At 42.4% G+C, this 26,203-nt stretch overlaps 1 protein-coding gene across 1 annotated transcript in view; it reads left to right on the forward strand.

The window, feature by feature from the left end:
* Window positions 1-26,203, forward strand: part of pikfyve (phosphoinositide kinase, FYVE finger containing) — a 68,607-nt gene that overhangs the window by 29,118 nt on the left and 13,286 nt on the right. The window contains exons 16-32 of the mRNA XM_079665845.1: window positions 719-899; window positions 3,916-3,978; window positions 4,085-4,214; window positions 5,696-5,876; window positions 6,441-6,515; window positions 6,608-6,715; window positions 8,732-8,872; window positions 10,524-10,650; window positions 11,677-12,548; window positions 16,068-16,457; window positions 18,047-18,147; window positions 18,237-18,308; window positions 18,630-18,801; window positions 19,997-20,175; window positions 21,646-21,759; window positions 23,617-23,725; window positions 24,810-25,016. Coding sequence (XP_079521971.1) covers window positions 719-899; window positions 3,916-3,978; window positions 4,085-4,214; window positions 5,696-5,876; window positions 6,441-6,515; window positions 6,608-6,715; window positions 8,732-8,872; window positions 10,524-10,650; window positions 11,677-12,548; window positions 16,068-16,457; window positions 18,047-18,147; window positions 18,237-18,308; window positions 18,630-18,801; window positions 19,997-20,175; window positions 21,646-21,759; window positions 23,617-23,725; window positions 24,810-25,016 — 3,222 coding nt within the window. The remainder of the gene's footprint in view (window positions 1-718; window positions 900-3,915; window positions 3,979-4,084; window positions 4,215-5,695; window positions 5,877-6,440; window positions 6,516-6,607; window positions 6,716-8,731; window positions 8,873-10,523; window positions 10,651-11,676; window positions 12,549-16,067; window positions 16,458-18,046; window positions 18,148-18,236; window positions 18,309-18,629; window positions 18,802-19,996; window positions 20,176-21,645; window positions 21,760-23,616; window positions 23,726-24,809; window positions 25,017-26,203) is intronic.

Here is a 26,203-nt window from a genome sequence, read left to right on the forward strand (position 1 = left end):
GGTAACCCCCCACCTTATCACCTGAATCTCCTCCTAGAGCACCATTGAGTTATTTTTACCAAATGTCTCTCAGAGGGGCGTGGGGAGGGGCTCCTTATTTTCTACATACATAAAATAATGTGTATTTATATATGTCTTTTTTTTAAAAGCTTGAATCTAGAATATTTCACAGTCTCAGAATCAGAATACCTTCATTCGTCCCACATAGGGGAAATGTACATGTTTACAGCAGAAAAGAGACAAAGACAGTAGGGGTGGGCGATACCACAAAATCTGGATTCGATCCGATACCAAGTATTTCAGGGCCAGTAGCGCCGACACCGATACTTTATAACAATACAAAGTGGCCACAGTAGCGAACTGCCTTCTTGCACACATCACAGTTCGCTAAGTATACTTGTGTTCGTCTGCACTCTGCACATTGACGAATAGAGGAGAGGGGGGGGGGGAAGTATAAAAGTATCGATCCTATTGGCTCTAGTATCGATATTTTGAAACGTATCATAATATCGGAAGTATTGATATTTTGCGATCGATCCGCCCACCCCTAAAAGACAGCTTAATCTGACCTGATATACAAATATTAAAGATAACAAAAAATGATAATAAAAAAAATTAAGACAATTTACAACCACAACAAAAAAGTCTGTTGGTACTTTTGAATTCTGTATGATCTGAACACTTCCTCCTTCACTTTGGGTTTCCGTGGATCACTGAGCTTCCTCTCTGTACAGACTCAGCGAGCCCCAGTAAGAGAACATCAGTCAGCAGTTCCCAGTCGGCGGTGGACAGTGACTCAGCGTCCTCAATCAACCTCAACATGGAGCAGAACAACGTCAACTTCCACATCAAGAAGCAGGCCAAATATCCTCATGTGCCTCCTGCCTCTGAGCAGAAAGGTAAACAACACATCATATACCATCTTTATTTACCTTATCATCATATTTGGTTAAATATTTTTTGCACAATGTAATAGCTGTTGAATAAAGACACCAGCTGCATTTGGATTGGTTCCCTATAAACTTCACTTTCACTTCGCCATTCTGTTTAACACTGAAAAAAAAGTGGTCTATTTTCACTTCAAATTCTACGTCCAGCATTTTGATCGTTTTAGATTATTGTATATTTAGCTCCTTTTGACATGTAATGTACAACAATATTTCAAGGTGTCCGCAGGGTCTTAAAAAGTATTAAAAGTATTAAACGGCATTTCCCAAGGTATTACATTTTGTAGCTTGTTTTCAATAAGTATATAAATTGTCCAAAGAGGTTGTATTCTACGGTCTGCCTGAATGTAATCATTGCGTAGGTGTGTAGTGTGATTCTGTGTAGTTTATTTATGGCATCCCGTTGGATGTGACGTCATCTGAACAGAACATCGCACGCTCACTGCTTGATAGCGCGCGAAGGTCCGTTTACGCCGGTTGCTAAACAACATTGTTATGGGGAAATGCAAGTTTGCGTCCAAATGGTTGGAAGATAAGGAGGAAGGACAATCAATACTGTATATAGTCAATGTGAGGTAAAGTGTGTCGCCAAGGTAACCGGTTAGAACTCAAAGTGGCGATGAGGTCTTAAAATGTATGAAAAAGGGTCTTAAAAAAGGTCTTAAATTGTTTTACATTTCACTTCAGGATTCCTGCATACCCTATATATATTATATGTTATATTTTACTATATTTGTATTTATTTTTGATATTTTCTAGTTCTCTACCTTTGATTTTAATTCTTGTTTTTATGCACCATGACATCAAGTCAAATTCCTCGTACGCGTAAACCTACCTGGTATTAAACCTGATTCTGATTCTAAAGACTTCTTACCAGCCTACAGCTGCAGTTCAGTCAGGAGAGACGGTTTTGATGTAAGAACACATATTTATTGCCAGGAATATACAAATGAATTTAATGGAGTTTTGGCGATTAGGCCCCGTTGTGCATGAGAACCGATCCAATAAAACCCCCCGGGGTCTAGACACTGGTGGTGGTGAGTGGATGGTTGGTGTCGGTCAGAAGGGGAGTGGCTTAGCTTGACCCTGGTGGTGGTGAATGGATGGTTGGTGTCGGTCTTAAGGGGAGGGGCTTAGCTTGACCCTGGTGGTGGTGAATGGATGGTTGGTGTCGGTCTTAAGGGGAGGGGCTTAGCTTGACCCTGGTGGTGGTGAATGGATGGTTGGTGTCGGTCTGAAGGGGAGGGGCTTATCTTAACCCTGGTGGTGGTGAATGGATGGTTGGGTTCGGTCTGAAGGGGAGGGGCTTAGCTTGACCCTGGTGGTGGTGAATGGATGGTTTTGGTCGTTCTGAAGGGGAGGGGCTTAGCTTGACCCTGGATTCAGAGGGACAGGAGGTGAAAAGGGATGGAGGAGGGTTGCGTTGAGTCACCTGAAATGACAGCTGTCAGAGGGGGGAGAGCAGATTTAAAAAGGGTTAGCGGAGCGCTATGATAGGCTTGTGAGAATAGAGCGAAGTGATTGGTTAAGCTGGGGAGTGACGCCCCTGATCACTTATTGAGAGGAGAGAGAGTAGTTACGTAGGCATTGTCAATGAATGAGTAAAGACGGTGTTCCTGGTTGAACTTGCGCTGAGCTTCATTAAGGCAGAAATGTAATCTTAACAAAACTGTGTGGAAACTTCAAATAAACTGCACTTTTCTTGTTGTCTTGTTACAAATTCTCGACTCTTTTGAGTTTTTAAAGATTCCAACTACATAAAGAGATCATTAACAATCAAACACTTAAAGTAATAACTTATAAATCCTACCTACAGCTGCAAAAAAATCCTTGGAGTAATCATAGACAATAAATTAAGTTGGAAACCACATATAAGCTATATCAAAGCCAAAATATCCAAATCAATAGCAATTCTGAATAAAGCCAAATACCTAATTAATCAAGCTTCCTTGTTGATGCTGTACTGCTCCTTCATACTTCCATACATGATGTATTGTGTGGAAGTTTGGGGGAACACATATAAAACAAATACACATCCTATCTTGATCCTGCAAAAAAGAGCCATACGAGCTATACATAAAACTACGTACAGAGAACCAACAAATAAATTATTCATCAAACTAAAAACACTAAAACTACAAGACCTGGCTGACTATAAAACTATTCAAATTATGTTCAAAGCCGCAAATCAACAATTACCTCATAATATCCAGGGACCTTTCAGAAAGCGTGCACATGTTGAGAGGAAACAGCATTTTTTAAAAACCACCCGTACGAACAAACTTCATTGCATCTCATCTAAAGGTGTTAGTCTGTGGAATAACTCTAATGATGCACTTAATTATTTTACAAGTCTATCTAGACTGAAAGTATTATTTGGGAGCCAAATAATGAATGGTTATGAACAGGACTTGTACATTCACATTTGTTATTTCTTGTAATTGTAAAAGTAATTTCTTTCTGATTGTTTTGTAAAAAACAACAAGACAAACATGTCGCTGATGACGATGACCTAATATTTTATTTATAAGGAAAATGTATGCTAGAGGGAGTAGACCAGAAAGGTTTTTCTTCTTGCCCCTGTTGAACATGACAGAGACTATTTGAGATTTTTTTTTTTTTTTTTTTTAATTATTATTATTATTATTATTATTTTTTTGTACTTTGTTATAATTATTATGAGTGAGAAAAAAAAAGAATATATATTATTATTATTGTTGTATGTTTTGTTTCTGACATGTTCAATAAATTGACAAAAAAAAAAGAGGCAGACATATCATCTGAACAAAACTGTGTGAACACAAATAAAATAACAACACTTTTCTTGTTATCTTGTCACAAATTCTTGACTCCATTTCGTTTTTAAAGAACCAAACTACATACAGAGATCATTATCACTGTAAAACAACTGAACACTTACAGATATAACTTATACATCCTGTATCTAACAAGCCCTCTCTTCTTTCAGCTGAGTATTTCTTGTCTGAGGACGGAGGACAGAATATCGTCATAAGTGATGCCTTTATCAAGGGTAGGCACTCTGCACTTCCTTATTGATTTGATCAGATAATATATTACACTTCAGCTAGTGACACAGACCTCCTTCTCTCTCTGACCTTCTCTCTCTGACCTTATAGAGTCTCTGTTTAACCGCCGGGTGGAGGAGAAGGCCAAAGAGATCCTGTTCACGCCTCTGGGCTGGCACCACAGTTCTCTGGACCAGCTGAGGGAGGAGAACGGAGAGAAGAAGGCCATGGAGAGGCTGCTGTGAGTGGAGAGAAACACACTGTCTGTGACCTGAGTGTTTATACATTATAGCAGCATTCCTCTAGAGCTGGAACGAGTGGATTTGTTCAATGTTATCTTATTTCAAACCAAACTATAGTAAGTATAGTAAGAAAAGTCCATCAGACAAAACAAGGCATTTGGAGAAGTCATCTTGGCCTCTGGGAAATTGTATCAACAATCTTTTACACAAAAATAATCAGTTTCAAGTTACAAAACTAGGGCCAAACCGATATTAAATATGATAAATTATGCTCTTTCAGTCGAAGCTTATTGTGAAAATCTTATTTTGATTTATTTGATACCCATTTAGGTTGCTTGAATTGATCAAAACAAGCACTTTCTGTCTCTTTCTGTCTCTTTCTCCGAAAATCTGATGTGAAATACTTTTAGGAACGTTATTTAAAGTTTTTTGTACGTCAGTACTTTGTTCAATGCAAACATTATTAATGGAAATATATATCTTTTTTTTTTCCTTTATAATTTAACTTCAAACGTTTTTTAATAAAGGAGAAAAAAAAATCTCAATTTTAATTTGTCAGGTATTTAATTTAAACACAAGTTAACAAAAATAGGTATAACCATTTAGTTAATGTATATGGACTATACATGTATTAAAGTGGACCTATCATGCTATATTTGAATAATATAGTGTAGGACCATACCTATATAAGACATATTTATACTTTTTATTTTTCAAAATACCAAACAGATCATGCATTTTAGCCATTCCTCATTTCGCTCAATGTAACACTGTCTTTGCATCATGGGCTGATTCTGTGAGAACAGCACCATCTACAGGCCTGGCATATGTACTACAGCGTCTCCAGCGCTTTCCAACGGCAATGTCCGTGGCTGTCTCCTCCTGATTGGTGGAGTTGGCCCAATAGCCATAGCGCCACTTCTGTGACGTCACAGAAGTGTTCAAATCTGGATCAGTCTGTTTCAGATCCGTTGCAGCCCCTTTTTAAGAGATTTGGGTATGGAGGAAAATAGAGAGGGTTGTGTTTTCTGACACTTGGTGAGTTCCCTGGAACACCGGGGACACCGGGTATAAAAGACGTACAAAAGTGCGTTTTGCACGATAGGTCCCCTTTAAATGACCAGAAAACTGGTAATTATAGTAATAATTATATCCACACTTTGGATAACATGTCGTGTTCACAGAGAAAATAACAAACAGTAAATGTACATTTACAAAGGAATACATCCAACATGATAGTAACTTTAGAAATCTAAATTTGAAATGTTTACATGGGCGTAACTGTTTTTAAAAACTAGTGATTTAATATTATCCTCATCTAATCATCCACCTTGTGTATATATAGGATAAACATATTTTTATATTTTTGTATTCTGGATTGTGGGAAAGGGCATTTCGATCTCTCTGTCTGTACACACAAACTGAAAGACTGACAATAAAGTTGACTTGACTTTTGACTTTGACACCTCTCTTTGTGCAGCTCGGCCAACCACAGCCACATGATGGCTCTGCTGCAGCAGCTTCTCTACAGCGAGTCTCTGTCTCTATCCTGGCGGGACATCATCGTGCCCGTCGTGCGGCAGGTGGTGCAGACGGTGAGACCCGACGTCCGCAACTGTGACGACGACATGGACATCCGCCAGCTCGTCCACATCAAGAAGGTCAGGCTGCTTTCATAGGTCACTCTTTAGGGATTAAACATACTTAATGTATGTGCCCTGCAAACGTAAACATGGCTCTTAGAAAAATATCACTTGTCCCCGGCTTGAGCTTCAATATCAGGATCCATGTATCTGTGATCCTCTCCAGAATGGAAGTAGTCATCACATACAGAGCATCAACTAGTTCCTGAACAGTGTCCTTCACATGCTGATATCCAAGAGAGGGAGTTCCACAGTCACAAGATGGAGGAATAGAAAGCAGTATTCAATGTTTAGTTCAGATTAGCTCCACGTCAGAAATGATCATGCTTGTCATATGTCTCTCTCCATAGAGGCTGAATCATCATGTTAATCACATAGCTATCATATGCCTCAAACAGTCCTGATGCTCTTCTAGGTAATCACACATCCTGTCATGTTCACAGCTACAGGTGGGATGCCTTTGCTATCATGTTACTCTGATGCTGGAAGAGGACATTCAGTATTTTCCCAACAATGGCTGATAAGGCTGTGTGCTTCGGTTGGTTTCAGATTTTATTCCTGAATCCCCATTTTTCTCTTCAGATTTCAGGAGGCAAGAAGTTTGATTCGACGGTGGTAAATGGCTTCGTGTGCACGAAGAACATCGCCCACAAGAAGGTAAGGTCAAGTCATAGTACACCTTCTTTGCCTCTTTTGAAGCAGTAATCGTATCCAGAAAATAACCTGATTCCTGTGTGACCTGGGCTCAGATGAACCCCTACATCAAGAACCCCAAAATCCTGCTGCTGAAGTGCTCCATCGAGTATCTGTACAGAGAGGAGTCCAAGTTCTCCTGCATCGACCCCATCGTGCTGCAGGTCAGTTCGTCTCTCTGACTACTAGGGATGGGAATTTTTAGTCAAATATTCGAATATTCAAAATGATTCAGGTATTCGAATATGAGTTATGAATCTTTTTATTGTATTTTATTTTTATGGGAGGGGTGCCTTAGTTGATTAAATATTATCAAATGGTTTAATTAAATGTATATGACAGTGCCATTTTAAATATCTTAAAGGGCCCATGTCATGGCCATATCCACTGATCATAATTCCATTGTTGAGTTCTACTAGAATAGATTTATATTGTGCAATTTTCCAAACCCATATTGGTTTCTCATACAGCATCTCTGAATTTCACTCTCTGCCTTGAACGGCTCGTTGTAGCTCCAATAGCTCCAGCCCCCACCCTCCCTGTGAGCACAGTGTGCTCTGATTGGTCGGGACGTTGTGAATCGCGCTGAGCTCCGTGGAGGTGTGGTTTCCTTGTTTAGCGATACACAGCGAAACACAGCCAAACTCACCCTGAGCACACACAAAGTCACAGCCGAAGTAAAAACAATAAGTGTGTCTTGATATTGAGTAAGAGAAAGGTTGATAAACGCTGTGAGAATGGGTCTGCAGAGAGAATGGGTCTGCAGAGAGAATTTCGCCGCGATCCCAAATGTCTGTTATCAGCCTGCAGCCAGGGAGGAGAGATCAGCAGAGCTGCCTGCACTGAGTGTGTGTGTGTGAGGAAGTCCGTGGATTGGTCAATTTGGACCAATCAGCGGGGGCTTAACGTAACGGCTCCGCGGACGTAGCGTAACGGCTCCACGGATTGGTCCATTTGGTTCCGGGTACCGCATGACCGTATCGCGTCATAGCTCTGGGCGCGGCTACTGGCCATTCCTACGTCACAATACCCAGGAACAATGGACAATGACGTATCTCCAACAAGGTGTTTTGGGGAGGTATTTTCTGTGTTAGAGTTTTACTCGCTACAGGGTGCACTTTGAGAGTTTTGACTCTGCAGACCGTTTACATGCATAAAAACCTTCATAACACACAAGGGGACGGGTGATAACCGGAAAAGCATGAGATGGGAACTTTAAAGGTCACCTATCATGCTATTTGTAGGCAATAGCATAGGTCTCAGATATATAAAAATATATAAAAAACATGTCTATGAAGTGTTTTGCTCAAAATACCAAACAGATCACCCATTCTAGCCATGCCTCATATCCCTCTATTTCACTTCCTGTTTCAAAAGTGCTGAAAAATTGATTAAAAAAAAAGGAGGGGTCTGAGCTCATGCGGGACCCGGCAGCTACTGTCTAAACTAAATACTGCCGTGATGAAACACCATATCATGGATTATCAAGGATTCTCTCTGAAACAGTATGGAGCTCAAAGGCTTTCTCTCTTGCCGGTTATACCACAAAGTGAGTTCCTTTTTACTTCCTGCTTCTTCACACACATGCTCTCCAGTACAGGTTAGCTCTGAGTGTTAGCGATGCTAATGTAAACACCGACCATATTACGTCCAAAACAGTCAGGCATTGTTTCTGATAGCAACGTTTCTGATTGGGCCGTGGGTCCACATTTCAGATATGACGTCATATCAGACGCAAATCTGGATCAGCTCCGTTGTTCCCCGTTTTTAGAGATTTGGGTACGGAGGAAAAGAGAGACGGTTTTATTTTCTGACGCTGCGTGAGTTCCCCGACACACTGGGGACACATGTTTATATAGCAAAGACATCAAAAAGTGCATTTTGCATGATAGGTCCCCTTTAAGAAAAATATCAAAGAAAACTTGGTTTGGTTTCTATATTTATTTGAAAATGTATTTATTATAAAGTATTTTTTGAACATCTTTTTTTCTTTTTTAAATGTTTATAGGATATGTAAATTTGGTTAATCAGTTAACCGTTTTTTTGGGGGTCGAATATAAATATGCTTTCAAATATCCATCCCTACTTACTACACTTTGTACAACCATTTGTATCTTGATTTGCACACAGTGCCTCAGTTTACCAAAACTACGAATGCATTTTCTCTGTCTGTCCCTCAGGAACGAGAGTTTTTGAAGAACTACGTGCAGCGCATCGTAGACGTCCGGCCCACGCTGGTGTTGGTGGAGAAGACGGTGTCTCGAATAGCTCAGGACATGCTGCTGGAGCACGGCATCACGCTGGTCATCAACGTCAAACCGGTCAGTGTAGTTTTACTGATATTGTTTATATGATTAAAACAATTATTTATTTATTCTTTACATTTATCACATTTCACAAACACAACCGAACATTCCCCAACATTAGACATATGGCAGATTACAAAATAATGCTATAAAATAAAAAAGTGTGCAGTTACTAGAAATCAGTTTAAAGGACAGACCAAGAATATAATTACATTTGCAAAAGGTCAACAAAAATACAATAAAAGCACATTTACAAACGGAGCAGAGTACAGCTTACAATTCTCCAAATAGATTAACCATATTCAACCTTTCCTCACAGTAGTTCAGTCTTTTCACTTTAACCTTCGCGGATACAAGCGGCCGAGATGGGTTTTCTCCGCAGGGTGGCTGGTGTCTCCCTTAGGGATAAGGGGAGAAGTTCAGTCATCCGGGAGGGACTCGGAGTTGAACCGCTCCTCCTTCGCGTCGAAAGGAGCCAGTTGAGGTGGTTCGGGCACCTAGTTAGGATGCCACCTGGGCGCCTTCCTAGGGAGGTGTTCCAGGCACGTCCAGCTGGGAAGAGACCGAGGGGTAGACCTAGGACCAGGTGGAGGGATTATATCTCTTCGCTGTCCTGGGAGCGCCTTGGGCCCCCCCAGTCAGAGCTGGTTGATGTGGCCAGGGAAAAGAAAGTTTGGGGCTCTCTGCTGGAACTGCTACCCCCGTGACCCGACCACGGATAAGCGGGAGAAGATGGATGGACTATAACCTTCCATAGCTGCTGCAATGCCCCAATTTTTATAAGTTCCAAAAACAATTCCCGAATGGTGTAAAATTCAGAAGCTTTCTTCCTTACTATATAGAGAGGCGAAGTCCCTCCCTTTCCGGGGGAGCTCCATGGGACGTTATTTCGGAAAAAGTATGTATTGAAATCAATGGGGAGAGAAAGATTATCTTTAGATCCCGTTTGAATTGTGCCACGAATTACACATATGATGTTTGTCAATTTAAAAGATAATTTTGCAAGTCAAAAAAATGTGTCGCAAAACCGCTCAATGAACTACATCTCCCATCTCACACCACACACCAAGACGGCCGTCACGTTGGCACATTTCACTTCTTTCTTTCAGAACGAGGCGGAAAGTATTAAAAGAGGTGAAAATCACTCCAAGTCTGGGCATGTTGAGAGCTGTACACACACACAAGGGGAGTGAGTCGGTTCCTAAGAGCCAGCTTGCGGGACCGGGATTCTGGGATTTGTAGTCTTTAGTTGCGTATTTTTCATAGTCTTATATTTCAACAGTTTTACGACAAACTGTGACTTTTTTGACATAGAAATTATTTTTTAAATTGACAAACATCATATGTGTAATTCATGGCACAATTCAAACGGGATCGAAAGATAATCTTTCTCTCTCCATTGACTTCAATACATACTTTTTCCGAAATAAGGTCCCATGGGGCGGAAGTAGATGGGCGGGACTTCACCTCTCTATATGTGAGTTTCCCAAGAGCCAGACTTAAAGTTAAATTGTTTAACCAGTGGCCCAGGGAGGGGCAACCAACATTTTTCCTGGCTCGTAGAAGGCATAGGTTAACCATTTTTCATTAGTTTTAGTGATATATTACTTTCTGTGTTGTCTTTGCCGTTGTTAATCATTTCTTATTTTCTTCTTTGTGATTTCAGCAAGTCCTGGACCGGGTGAGCCGTATGACGCAGGGAGACCTGGTGATGTCGATGGACCAGCTGCTCACCAAACCTCGTCTGGGAACCTGCCACAAGTTCTACATGCAGCCCTTCATCCTCGCCAACAGTAAGAAACTCTCCCCCAATCGCAAAGACTACTGCTGTCAGATCAAATCAAATCAACATTTCTTATAGCCCCAAATCACAAGAAATGCCTCAAAGGGCCGAACAAAGCAAAAAAACACAAAAACAAATCTCCTCCTAGAGCACCATTAGGTGCTTTCACACCGCAGTGCTTTTCACACAAAGGTTCATCAGAACTCTTTAGTTCTGATGAACTAAGTACAGATCGCGTTCACAACGGAATAAGTCCCTGAGGGAGGATTAGGCAAATGAAGCCGCTGACGTCACTTCTTCTTCTTCTTTTTTATGTTTACTGGCAGGCCGCAAACAACTTCACGGCATATACTGCCACCCGAAGTCCCCGGAGTTAGGGACTGGCTTCAGTAGAAGCTGCTGGACTCCCGGCAGCTTCTACTGAAGCCTTCCGAGTAAATCGCCAGAACGCCGACACCTCCTCATCTCCACCGCTCCCATGTTTTCTTTTGTGTTGTCATAAGTTAGTCTCTCTGCATTTGTGCGTTGGGCTAATGCTAATAATGCTAATGCGAGGATAATAAAATGGCGGCTTCACAAAACGTTTTGGGAGTTTTACGGGGCGTGGTTTGCATTCCACCCAGCCAATCAGACACAGGAACCTTTTTCTCCCACAAAAGTACCTGCTCTCTAGCAGGGACTGAAAAGGGGGTAAAAAGGTTTCAGATTTTGTTGGTGTGAACGCAACATTTCGGAACTAAAGTGGGAAAAGTACTGCGGTGTGAAAGCGCCCATTGTGTTCTTTCTAACAAATCTCTCTCAGAGGGGCGTGGGGAGGGGCTCCTTATTTTCATCTAAAGTAACAGACAGAGAATCAGCACTTTGGAAACAGGGCTGAAACAGAGGGGATTATGGGTAATGCTGCAATGATCTGTTTGGTGTTTCAGCCAATCAGAGACAGGCTCTGTATATATCTGAGACCTATAATAGATTGTTGAAAAACAGTATAATAGGGGACCTTTAACGGTAACTCATGATGTCTTTCCCGCCCTCACAGATGAACCAAAGACTCTGATGTTCTTCGAGGGTTGTCCTCATCACCTCGGCTGCTCCATAAAGCTTCGCGGCGCCTCCGAGTACGAGTTGGCCCGCGTGAAGGAGATCATTATGCTGATGGTCTGCGTGGCGTACCACTCCCAGCTGGAGATCTCTTTCCTCATGGATGAGTTCGCCATGCCGCCCAGCCTCACTCAAAGCACCTCGTTCCCCTGCCTCCTCGAGGGCACGTCTGCAGAGGAAGAGGAGGAGGAGGAAGAGGATGATGGGGAAAGCAGAAAGCCAGATATGAAGGACGAGAGCCAGGAGCAAACTGTAAAAACTGACGATTCTGCACAACAAGAGGAAGGGCTTCCATCTGAGTCTTTCTCCACAAACGGAGATAAAGACGCTCTCCAGGAGAAAGAGACCTCTCCTCCCTTTGTCAAAGACGAGGAGGGTGGCAACGCTGAGAAAATGACCTCCTCGCCACTTTCCACTCACGTTTTCCCAATCACACCGTTCTCTCTCCCGTTCCTCATTGAAGAAGACCCGGAGATGAGCTCAGACACGCTCACCATGCATTCTGAGGGGGAGACGATGGGGGAGGGGAGCTTAATGAAGGGGGATTCGCAGGATATGGAAGACATGGATAGTTTGGAGAGCACGTCTACGCCCAGGCTGTTTCGGGACCCCCTGCAGGACGACACGGGGATGTTTGTGGCCGAGCAGGTGGCGTCTACAGATGACCGGCTGAAGTCCATCTCTGCCGTCTTCAAGCAGGAGCTGAAGGACATCATCCTCTGCATTTCCCCCTTCATTACATTCAAAGAGCCCTTTCTTCTGACGCCTGCAGGCATGCACTGCCCCAGCAGGGATTACTTCCCCGAACAGGTACTGAGCTTTAGTGTTGTTATTTATATTTGTTGTTTCCTACTCCAGGGTGTCCGCGGGGTCTTAAAAAGTATTAAAAGTTGATCAATCAATTTAGCGAAAATGAAGGCTATTAAAAAGTATTAAACAGCATTTTCCAAGGTGTTACATTTTGTAGCTTGTTTTCAATAAGTATATAAATGGTCCAAAGAGGTTGTATTCTACAGTCTGCCTGAATGTAATCATTGCGTAGCTGTGTAGTGTGATTCTGTGTAGTTTATTTATGGCATCCCGTTGGATTTGACGTCATCTGAACAGGACGTCGCACGCTCACTGCTTGATAGCCCGAAGGTCCGTTTACGCCGGTTGCTAAGCAACATCGTTATGGGGAAATGCAAGTCTGCGTCCAAATGGTTGGAAGATAAGGAGGAAGGACAATCAATACTGTATATAGTCAATGTGAGGTGAAGTGTGTCGCCAAGGTAACCGGTTAGAACTCAAATTGGCGATGAGGTCTTACAATGTTTGGAAAGGATCTTAAAAAAGGTCTTCAAAGGTTTTACATGTGACTTCAGGATTCCTTCACATACCCTGAACTCATTTTAAAAAAAATTAATGGAAGCTGCAACTAAAGATACATTACAATAACTTCTACAATGTTGTTATCCTGGTCGCTGTGAGTCCAATTTGATACTTTCAGAATCAGAATTATCTATTTATTGTTATTTACATTTGTTGTGTTCTACTCAGTTTACACTTACTGAATGAGAGATGCCACTTAAGATACAGTTCTGGAAATATTCAATTACTTTTTTAAAATGTTTGTCCTGGTCTCTGTGAGTCCTAAAGATATCTTCAGAATCAGAAGACTTTATTTATCCTAGGGTTTTGGTGGTAGTTGCTCAATTTTAGAATATAAATATGAATAAATTCAAATAAAATATTTAAAGTAAGATAAAGTAAGAATGTACAATATAGGATAGAATTAAAAGGGATAAAGATATTTAAACATAAGAGGTTAAGGTAAAAATGTTGAATAAAAGCTCAAATTAAATTAAATTAAATTAAAATATTTATATAAAAAATGTAATTAAAGTAAAATGTGCATGTTGTACTACACAATACAATACAGCTTTATTTATATAGCACTTTAAACCTCCAGACCAAAGTGCTGTACACGCAAATAAACAAAACATACAAAAATAACACAGCTCAGCTCACACACCATAAAACAAATACAAGTAAAAACAATAGACAATTTAAAAGCAATAAAAGCAACGCTCTAAAAGATGTTAATACGTTAAGGAGAAGAGGTGGGTTTTAAGAAGCGATTTAAAAGCAAGCAGGGTGGCGGCCTGTGTGATGTGCAGGGGCAGATCGTTCCACAGTGTGGGAGCCTGTCTGATGTGCAGGGGCAGATCGTTCCACAGTGTGGGAGCCTGTCTGATGTGCAGGGGCAGATCGTTCCACAGTGTGGAGGCCTGTCTGATGTGCAGGGGCAGATCGTTCCACAGTGTGGAGGCCTGTCTGATGTGCAGGGGCAGATCGTTCCACAGTGTAGAGGCCTGTCTGATGTGCAGGGGCAGATCGTTCCACAGTGTGGAGGCCTGTGTGATGTGCAGGGGCAGATCGTTCCACAGTGTGGAGGCCTGTCTGATGTGCAGGGGCAGATCGTTCCACAGTGTGGCGGCCTGTCTGATGTGCAGGGGCAGATCGTTCCACAGTGTAGAGGCCTGTCTGATGTGCAGGGGCAGATCGTTCCACAGTGTGGAGGCCTGTCTGATGTGCAGGGGCAGATCGTTCCACAGTGTGGCGGCCTGTCTGATGTGCAGGGGCAGATCGTTCCACAGTGTGGAGGCCTGTCTGATGTGCAGGGGCAGATCGTTCCACAGTGTAGAGGCCTGTCTGATGTGCAGGGGCAGATCGTTCCACAGTGTGGCGGCCTGTCTGATGTGCAGGGGCAGATCGTTCCACAGTGTGGAGGCCTGTCTGATGTGCAGGGGCAGATCGTTCCACAGTGTGGGAGCCTGTCTGATGTGCAGGGGCAGATCGTTCCACAGTGTGGAGGCCTGTCTGATGTGCAGGGGCAGATCGTTCCACAGTGTGGAGGCCTGTCTGATGTGCAGGGGCAGATCGTTCCACAGTGTGGGAGCCTGTCTGATGTGCAGGGGCAGATCGTTCCACAGTGTGGAGGCCTGTCTGATGTGCAGGGGCAGATCGTTCCACAGTGTGGAGGCCTGTCTGATGTGCAGGGGCAGATCGTTCCACAGTGTGGCGGCCTGTCTGATGTGCAGGGGCAGATCGTTCCACAGTGTGGAGGCCTGTCTGATGTGAAGGGGCAGATCGTTCCACAGTGTAGAGGCCTGTCTGATGTGCAGGGGCAGATCGTTCCACAGTGTGGAAGCCTGTCTGATGTGCAGGGGCAGATCGTTCCACAGTGTGGAAGCCTGTCTGATGTGCAGGGGCAGATCGTTCCACAGTGTGGGAGCCTGTCTAATGTGCAGGGGCAGATCATTCCACAGTGTGGGAGCCGCTACAGAGAAGCAACAGCCCCCTCTCCGCTTTGACTTGGTTCTGGGCACATTCAGGAGCAGTTGATCCGCTGACCTGAGAGGGCGGGTGGGCGTGTAAGGGTGTAGCAGCTTAGAAAGATATTGTGGGGTCATGCCATTTAGGGATTTAAAAGTAAACAAAAGGATTTTGAAATGAATCCTAAAATATATTGGCAGCCGGTGGAGCGAAGCCAAAATGGGGGAAATGTGGTCATATTTCCGTGTGCCAGTTAAAAGCCTTGCTGCAGCATTTTGCACCAGCTGCAGACGAGCGAGGGAGGACCCACTGACCCCCATGTAGAGAGAGTTACAGTAATCCAGCTGAGTGGTGACAAAGGCGTGGATTACTGTCTCAAACTGCTTTCTAGAGAGAAAAGGTTTTACTTTGGCTAGATGCCTCAGGAGATAAAAGATTGTTTTTACCACAGATTGAATCTGACTTTTCAGTTTACTACAATTAATAACACGTATATTACAATATATACAGCGGTGTTTTGCAATATAGAGTATGGTGAGATATGGAGGGTAGCAAGAAAAAGAAGGGGTCATTGTTTTAAGCAACATAAAAAGAGATATTACAACTAAATAGTTACAATGTTCTTCAACGGCATCTCTAACTGGGCCCTTGGGACAAAGGGTTGCAGAGTACAGCACCTCTTAACATTTTAGAAGCTGGAAAAAGCTACAAAATAAAACATGAATAACAAATGTACAGTACATGAATAAAAGTTACAGTGCAGTGTGAGATATGAATAGTTCAATTAAAAGTAGCGGGAAAAAGAAAAGTCTTCAGCCTGGATTTAAAAGCAGTCAGAGTTGCAGCGGACCTGCCGGTTTCTGGGAGTGTGTTCCAGATGTTTGGAGCATAATAACTGAACTTCTCCATGTTTAGTTCTGACTCTGGGGACAGAAAGCTGACCAGAAGACCTGAGGGATCTGGATGGTTCGTAGTTGTCTCATCTCATCATGTGTTGTCCCTCTCCTCCAGGTGTTCCTCTCTCCTCTCCTCGACAAGGACTTCAAGGAGCTGGACGGGCGCAGGAAGCGGCAGCTCCTCAAAGACTCCGCCCCCTCCTCTCTGCTGAACGGACAGACGAACGGCGCCCCCCCGATGAAGCCCGTGGACGTCCTGCCGTCACACAGCCTCACCAGCACGCGCATCATCGAGCAGCTGAGCGGCAGCCACGATCTGGCCAAGATGCTGGCGGACTACAGAGCGAAGGGGGGGCGTATCCGACAGAGAGAAGCCCCAGATCCCTTCAGCAGCTCCAGCCTCGTGGCTCCGGTCAGCGCCTCGACGGGGGGGAGAACCCTCCTGAAGACCGACAGCGAGGACGAGAAGACGGGGAAACTCAACGATGTGAACTGGGCCCCCAAGGTGAGCAGTGTTGACACATTACTCATTATAAGGCAAGGCAAGTTTATTTATATAGCACCTTTCAACACAAGGTGCTTTACAAAAATGAAAGACATTATAATAAACAAGAAATAAAACATGAACAATATTCTCATTAAGAAAAGTCTTCAGTCTGGATCTAAAAGTAATAAGAGTTGCAGCAGACCTGCATGTTTCTGGTAGTTTGGTGCTCACAAGTCTGCACTTTGTTGCAATCAAAATAATGTAACTTTTGGGTAATTTATCTTAATAAGATATTTAAATATAAAAAATACCAAGAAGACGTGGAAACTGAACGATGTGAACTGGGCCCCAAGGTGAGCACCAGGGCCGTTTCTAGCTTTTTGGGGGCCCTATGCAAGATGCTGTTTGGGGGGCCCTAGTTTTTACAGTTTTTTAACTACAATGGGGGGATTCCGAAGCTTTTAAGATGATCTGTGGAGATTCATCAATCTGTTACACTTTAAGAAGAAAACAGGCTAATTTCACGAAAACCAAGCAATTGAAACTTAGAAAAAAATTATATTAAAAAGGTAAACAATAAGGCTCCTCTATGTCAATAAATGCAAGAGATGCAGCATTTTCTCAACAATGTATAATCTTCTCAGACGTCCCTCATTGGGTGACAGTCCAACGATGATTTGGACTTTATTACCCCAAACACCCAAGCCACAGCTTTGTTTAGTTGTGTTTATATCCTACATTGGATTGTTAAGCATATAATGCTTCACCGAACACAGGAGGGGGCTTGGCTGTCTACAAATAAAGACAGCTAATTTGAATTCTCCCCAAATATATTGAGGCTGAACCTGAACTTTCAGCTTGGGGGCCCCCTAGTGGCCGCGGGGGCCCTATCTGCATAGTCCGCCTATGGGAAGAGACGGCCCTGGTGAACTCTGTTTCAGATTTTAGTCAAAGTCAACTTTATTGTCAATCTTTCAGTTTGTATGTAGAGACAGACAGAGAGAGCGAAATGCCCTTCCCACAATCCCGAATACAAAAATACAAATATATATAAAAATATGTATATCCTATATATACACAATCAACTGACACATTTATATATATGCACACATTAAGACATAAATAAAAGCACAACAATCAATCAATACAAAATAACAGTCACTTCTTTTGGTGACATTTTGAAACCTGTTTTCATCAATGTTTACTCGGTAGTAATCCTCATTTTTGGCACATTACAGCCGGATAAGTGGTCTTACTTCACCTGCAAATACAATATGGTGTTCACAACACTGCTCTTTGTTGCAATACAAATAACTTCAATTTTGGGTTATTTATCTTAAAATACTGTATAGGGTTTTAAATGAAATGTTGTAGTTTGGATTGATTGTCAGACAATACAAGCAACTTGAAGAAGTTACCACCTTTTGTGATCTGGGAAGTTATGACAAGACATTTTAAATTCTTAAAAATGTTTTTATCACATTAAACAATCTGCATTCCTAAACAAGGTACAACATTTACATTTTCCAGCTTCACTCCTTCGGCTGAATATTTACAGGTTATTTCATAAATCTATTTGAAACGTTATTGTTTGTGTTTGTCCTCAGCTGGACTGTCTGAACCCGGTCAACCATCAGAGACTGTGTGTTCTCTTCAGCAGCTCGTCAGCGCAGTCCAACAACGCTCCCAACCCCTGCGTCAGCCCCTGGTAAACATGTCCATCCGGAGTGTGGATTATTAAAGAATATCATACAGTGTTTCTACTGCATTTGTACTCATTGCTTTTGTTGTCAACAGGATTGTCACAATGGAGTTCTACGGCAAGAATGACCTCTCTCTGGGCGTGTTCTTGGAGCGATACTGTTTTAGGTAAGACAACATGGAAGGAAGAAGTTTACACTTATTTAATCCCACCCTTTCTCCCAAAAACTAAATTATTAACATATATATATATATAACACTGCTTTAATGAGAGATAATGGTGTTTGTGTGTGTGTGTGTGTGTGTGTGTGTGTGTGTGTGTGTGTGTGTGTGTGTGTGTGTGTGTGTGTGTGTGTGTGTGTGTGTGTGTGTGTGTGTGTGTGTGTGTGTGTGTGTGTGTGTGTGTGTGTGTGTGTGTGTGTGTGTGTGTGTGTGTGTGTGTGTGTGTGTGTGTGTGTGTGTGTGTGTGTGTGTGTGTGTTTCCTCCAGGCCATCCTACCAGTGCCCCAGCATGTACTGTGAGACTCCCATGGTGCACCACATCCGGCGCTTCGTGCACGGCAGCGGCTGCGTGCAGATTGTTCTGAAGGAGCTGGACTCTCCGGTGCCGGGCTATCAGCACACCATCCTCAACTACTCCTGGTGCCGCGTCTGTAAACAGGTCAGCAACAATATCACATAACAGATAGCAACTAAACATACCATAATATAACATAATCTGGACTGAAATCTTATCTCAATGGGACCTGATAGATATGAAAGAAATAACAATAACATTAAGTATTATTACCAATACCAAATAAAGTAATGTAGTTTTGATACTTTACTCTAAGATCTGCTAACAGCTCAGTAACAACAAAACATAACGTGAGCTCCCTGAAGGAGAGATGGTGGATTAAAAGGTTCATAAAACTGAATTAAAACTGAATATTTACGTACCAGTACCAAATGTTACGTTTTTATTTTCCTTACCAAATTGGAAAAAATGTAATGTGTATTTATTTTATAAAACAAGAAACATCTGTTCTATATTTAGGTGTGAAAGAGCCCTTATACTCATGTAATCATAGTTATCAAACTGGCAGGGGGGCCATATATACTAACAACTAACATTAGTTAATTTTAACTAGGTTACCCTTTTTATTTGATATTAAAATCCCCCAAAATCTAACCCAAAACTACATTTTAGATAAGGCCAAAAAGACTGGACTACATTACCATTTATTAAAACAGGAGGTGCATTGTTTTATTTATTTATTTTGTCTACATGGCCATTGTTATGTTGTGTCATTTATTATATGAATGCAAAAGGCTGTATTTCATGTTGATCAAAATCGAAAAATAAAAATAAGTTCAAGGAAACAAAACGTAACCTGCCGAATGATTAAAGTGAAACCAGTTTGTAATTCAGTCTATTTTCTCAGGCGTAAATTCCTCTTGTTACTCACCGGGTGTTTCTCAATGTCGAGGAAGGCTGCTCCAGAGCCACTATTTCAAGGATGCTACGTCATCGAGTCCCGCCGAAGGACTGTTCCAATGTTCAATGCTTGGAATTCTACCGAGGCCGGCGTACTTCGTTGCGGGAAATTTCGACGCTGCACATGTGTATCCTCCGCGGTCTTAAAATCCCCACAATGCTTTGCGCACGGACCAATTTCCAAATCCATTTAAGGCGAGGCCTCGCATGTGACGCACACCTGCACACCTGTTAGCCTGTTCTACCATTCTTCGTTTTCCGAGGCTAGGAAGGATTCTTGCCCCGCTTCTGAAGCACCTGACTCGGAGGTACATGTGCTACCAAGCAAGCGTCCTCGACATTGAGAAACACCCACCATCTCTGCCTCTTCTTTTCTCAGGTGACTCCAGTGGTGCCGCTCTCCAACGACTCGTGGTCCATGTCCTTCGCTAAATACCTGGAGCTACGTTTCTACGGACACCAGTACACCAGGAGAGCCAACGCTGAGCCCTGCGGACACTCCATCCATAAAGACTACCACCAGTACTTCTCCTACAACCAGATGGTGGCCTCCTTCAGGTGGGTCACTGTCCTTTATTCAGAGAACATTGGAACAACTTTGAACACACACACACACACACACACACACACACACACACACACACACACACACACACACACACGCACACACACACACACACACACACACACACACACACACACACACACACACACACACACACACACACACACACACACACACACACACACACACACACACACACACACACACCAAGCCCCCAGGAAGTGCGCCGGACTCTGAGGAGAATGTTCGTTGTGGCCAAACGGCGGTACTACACTTCCGTATCAGTTGCCGGGCCCGGAAACACTTTTTCCCATTGACTAACATTGGGAAAGAGACGTCTGTAAAGCGTTGGATAATTTTTTTTAAACTAAATGAACTACCCAGTATGAACGTTTGTATAGCCCTTATTAAAAACATTCGGTCCTCAAGTTGTAAAATGTTCTAATAACGTTATTCTGAGAGTTATTTTCCTCGGCATTATGAACGCGCATCCAACCCACGGGACGTTCATGTGACGTCTTCAGTACCACATGAGTTTTACCTTTACCCATGGATGCAATAAGAACGGATTTTACGATTATATGAATACTTTCGTGACGTTTCGCTCTCTCAAGAGTTGGACCATTTGGGATTCATGCGCCAATGAGCAACTCTCATAGGAATGAACGAGGCCCCGCCTCCCACGAGGCCCCGCCTCCCACGCTGTATCCAGTTACACCCCTCAAAGACTGCAACCACTACTATTTTAGAAAAACTTATGGCTATTTTACTGATATATACAGTATGTAGACTGTAAGTAAAAATGCACATTGACATTGAATGTTATCTCGTTGCACTGTCATCGCTACTACCTCTGCTTTCACCACTCTTATTTATTTATTGTGTCTATTTTTTACTGCAGTGAGAGAGTTGCCGAAGAAATGTCGTTGTACTTTGTATGATGACAATAAATAAATATTCTATTCTATTATTCCACACATGGCAGTTATTTTAAAACAAAACATGTACACTTATACTGGTTGTAATTTTTATTTTATTTTTTATAGCGCATGGTAGAAAGGAGCAGGGAGAAGGAAATCGTATTCTGCCTGCCCCTTCTTAAAAAAAGAAGAAATGAAATCACCATGAAAAGTAAAATAAAAGCAATATTCTTTCAGTCACAGTTGCTTACAAATACTGAAACATAAAACCAGAACGCAATCCAAAGTCAACCTCTTCATACTGTCTAATTACGCTTCCTTTATACTTTTTCTTAAACATCTTCTTACAGCCCTTTAAATCATTTGGCAAAGAATTCCACTTCTTTACGCAGAGACACACATCTGCTTTAGTACGTGCACACTGATGCTTCAAATTGAATCTCAATAGAAATACAATCATTGATCATGGTGTATACTGAGACACATCTTCTACTAGATGTTTTTTGTTCAGTCCACAAATATCCCTCTCTCTCTCTTCCTCAGCTACACTTCTGTCCGGCTGCTGGAGATTTGTCTTCCTCGTCCCAAGATCTTCATCAGGAACCTGGGACCCTCTAAAGCCAGCATGCAGCAGGACCTGAAGGACTTCTCTCTGAAGTAAAGACTCTTCAGTCTGCGTTCATTTCTACATGTCAAACACACAGCAAACAGCAGATAATCATGACCTTTGATCAGCATGTTTGACACCATTATTAGAGCCAGGGGGTCCGCGGGGTCTAAAAAAGTATTAAAAGTATATAAATCAATTTAGCGAAAATGAAGGCTATTCAAAAATATTAAAGGGCGTTTTCCAAGGTTTTACATTTTGTAGCTTGTCTTCAATAAGTATATAAATGGTCCAAAGAGGTTGTATTCTACAGTCTGCCTGAATGTAATCATTGCTTAGGTGTGTAGTGTGATTCTGTGTAGTTTATTGATGGCATCCCGTTGGATTTGACGTCATCTGAACAGGACATCGCACGCTCACTGCTTGATAGCGCGCGAAGCTCCGTTTACGCCGGTTGCTAAGCAACATCGTTATGGGGAAATGCAAGTTAGCGTCCAAATGGTTGGAAGATAAGGAGGAAGGACAATCAATACTGTGTATAGTCAATGTGAGGTGAAGTGTGTCGCCAAGGTAACCGGTTAGAACTCAAAGTGGAGATGAGGTCTTAAAATGTATGGAGAGGGTCTTAAAAAAGGTCTTAAAAGGTTTTAACTTTGACTTCAGGATTCCTGCATACCCTGTAGAGCAGATAATGATGACCTTTGATCAGACAACACACTGTTTTTCAAACTCTGGCCTTTAGTTGTTTTTATGTTGATATTATTTTCATTGTTGATTCATCTGCCAATTATTCTCTTGATTAATCGTTCAGTCTGACAGAAAATGTCCCCTTTTTCTCAAACGTCTTCAAATGTAATGACGAAAAGTTGCACATTTAAATACAGTAATTAATGCAATTTTGCCTCTTTTTTTTTTACAAGTTATTACAGTTGATTGCGTCAACCTGTGTTGTACAAAGAAAAGTAATAATAATAATCAATTGTATTATACGACAGCCCGTGGTATATGCTCATATATTAGCAAGTGTGGCAATATGAAAGAAAAATACACACTCTAATTTAAATAGTTTTTATTAGTAAATAATGATGTTCAAAATAAAATAGTCCCTCCGTTGCCTTCTGCACAAAACATAGTGCAAGGTGGTTGCTATGCAACAACACTAACAGCAAGCGAACATATTAGACAGAGAGCGTTGATCCATTATTTGGCTGTTTATTTACATTAATGTGTATGTTGCTGTTTATTGTGCATCCACTGAAAAACTGTCCAGCATCAGTAGCATGGCTTACGTGGTCACTTGTATAGGTTGAGGTTGTTCGAGGCTGTTGCTTGGCGTGGCGAGAATATTGCTCCACTTTCTCCGGTCCCCGAGATTGGGCTTCGAGTAGCTCTGGAGAGAGCTTTCGCACCTGTGGCCACTAACGGTCATAATTTCTCTGCTTTGTTTCAAGACCCGCATCAGAAAGCTTTTGAATGGTGGTACTTTTCCAGTTGGTCTACCTGCTCTTCACGTAGCTCTGCATGTCGTCGTTTAGGTGCTTTCTGGAGAAAAGGAACTGCTCATCCCACTCCTCCATAGTGAGACCCCCTCGGAGGTCGAAGTTAACCTTAAATGTTTCCATCTTAAGCTTTGTTAGTTAGTTAGTTTTGTAACGGACGTAATGTAACAGTTGTAACGGTTGTAGCTTTTCTCAGACGCGGAGGGATACTGACTTGTGAAAAGTAACTACAATTCTACCCGTGATATACGCTCATTATATCACGGCTAAGAACCAATCAGATTGCTTGATTTGACTTGTCCGTTTTATAAAATAAAGTGAACAAAACATGTCCTTCAACCTTTAGTGATTTGTTTCTTTGCATATCTCCTGTTTACATCAACATCTTCCTCCCCTTGTTTTCCTCAGAGTGACTCAGGTGTATCTGGCCATAGACGACCGCCTCACCTCCCTGAAGACTGACACCTTCAGTAAGACTCGAGAGGAGAAGATGGAGGACCTTTTCGCTCAGAAAGACGTAGGTTCCTCCCTGCAGTGTTTCTCACCTCTGGGTTCTGTTGGGGAAATAGCACCTGAAGCCTTGGGCTGCTGTGCTCTCAGTGTTTTGTCTCCCTATTCCTGCCTGTTGGTGTCAGCTGATAGAGGAGTTATTATAGTTATGCACAATGTTGATTATTCTCTCAGAACTAGCTAAATACACGGGTCTGAGGTAGAGATCTTCAGAATTGGTTTGGCATCTTCTGTGTCACCTCGTGGCTGCAGAACATGTCTTGTGAATTCTCCGGCCGAAGCTCCAAATAAGCCATCAGTGTTTCGCCCAAGCACCCAGGAAGTGCGTCAGACTCTGAGGAAAATATTCGTTGTGTCCAAACGGCGGTACTACAACTTCCGTATCAGTCCGTGACGTCACTGGTCCCAGAAAGACTTTCCCCATTTACTAACATGGGGAAAGAGACGTCTGTAAATCAGCGGATAATTTGTTTTAAACTAAATGAACTATCCATTATGAACTATTTTATAGCCCTTATTATAATCAGTAGGTCCTTAAAGTTGTAAAATGCACTAAAAGCCAAATCTAGATTTATTTTCTGTCTCCATTCATTCTACTGAGCCGAGAGTGGGAGCTCGGGGGGCGGGGCTTAAGGGGCGCATGCTCTGTGAGCGCACATACGGGTTCTTCTGCTCTGACAGCTAAGCATGATGGGTAATCTGTGACGTCTCGCTCTCTCAAAAGTTGGGCCATTTTGCCTTCATGAGCCAATGAGCAGCTCTCATAGGAAAGAACGAGACCCCGCCTCCCACGATCCAGTTCTTATTATACATCCATGGTGTTTACCATCAAAGTTCCTGCTCTCCCCGAGTCTCGCCTCCATTGCTTCAGAAGTTTCCATCACATGTTCAGTTGTTGTGTGTGTGTGTGTGTGTGTGTGTGTGTGTGTGTGTGTGTGTGTGTGTGTGTGTGTGTGTGTGTGTGTGTGTGTGTGTGTGTGTGTGTGTGTGTGTGTGTGTGTGTGTGTGTGTGTGTGTGTGTGTGTGTGTGTGTGTGTGTGTGTGTGTGTGTGTGTGTGTGTGTGTGTGTGTGTGTGTGTGTGTGTGTGTAGATGGAGGAGGCGGAGCTGCGTAGCTGCATGGAGAAGCTCCAGGCTCGACTGCAGGCCTGCGGGGTGGATTCTCCTCAGCAGGTGCAGGCGGTGCTGGAGTCTCTGGTGATGAAGAAGCAGAGTCTGTGTGAGATGCTGCAGTCCTGGAACGGCAGGTCAGACTCACCGAACACTCCTTGTCATATGTTGTATTGGATATTATTTACTTATGGATAAGATTGGGTCTGAAACCACCAGACTCAGAGACAGTTTCACCCCACAGGCCATAAGACTTTTAAACACCTGAACTTTTGAAAGAACATCCATAACATTCATCTGTTTGCAACTTATATATATCAAAAATCAAATTACTTGTATATAGACTATTCTGCACAATTTCTATTATATTATATTTTTATTTACTTGCACTAGTATCTGTTTTATTGTGTTGCACTGTTGGAGGAGCCTGTGACCTAAGATTTGTATTGTCATAACTACACTGTAGCTATGCACACATGACAATTAAAGCCCTGAATCTTGAATCCTAAAAAGTCAAATGTTCATTCCTACATGTCAAACACACAGAAAACGTTCAATCAGGAGAGACTTCATTTTGTTTAAAGAAAATTTATTGACACATAATAAATGTTAAGTCTTTGACGATTAGACCCCGATGCTGAAATCCTATATCTAAAGGGGGAAATGCAGCCGTGAGCATATAGGGAACCCCCCGGGGTCTAGACACTGATGATGATGCTGAAGATCTGGATTTGATGAGGAGGTGGGATGAAGAGGAGGTGTGATGAGGTCTTTGGGTTAGCTCTCCTGGCTCTGGGTATGATGAAAGGAGGTGGATGGGGAGGAGGCGGGCGGCAGCATGAACACCTGCAATCACAGCTGACTGCAGGAGAGAGGAGAACCATTTTAAAGTTTGGCTGCAGCTCGGTGATTGGCTGCTGGAGATTGAGGTGAATGTAATAGGTTAACAGGGAGCCCGTGTTGAGCTGAGTATAAGCAGCTGCGGAGTGAATGTATATCAGTCTTCCTGGAAGAACTTGCACTGAGCTTCATTTAATAATGACCTTTGACCAGTATTATTAAAACCGCACAACTCTGGTCTTTAGTTGTTTACATGCTGATATTATTTTTGTTGATGAATCTTCGAATGATTCTCTTGATTTATCGTTTATGACAGAACATTTCCCCAAACGTCTTCCAATGTAATGACTCCTTTTGATATGTTTTATCAGATATTATTTATTTGGTGGAAAGTCAAACAAAATCAAACTTCTGAGGAAAAGGAAATGACAAAAAGTATCAAAGAATGAAAACTGCCATAGAGTCGTCTGTGTTTTTTATATATTAAAGGTCACCTATCATGCTACGTGTAGGCAATAGCATAGGTCTCAGATATA

Source organism: Notothenia rossii (assembly GCF_949606895.1).
Source record: "Notothenia rossii genome assembly, chromosome: 2".
Taxonomy (NCBI): Eukaryota; Metazoa; Chordata; class Actinopteri; order Perciformes; family Nototheniidae; genus Notothenia; species Notothenia rossii.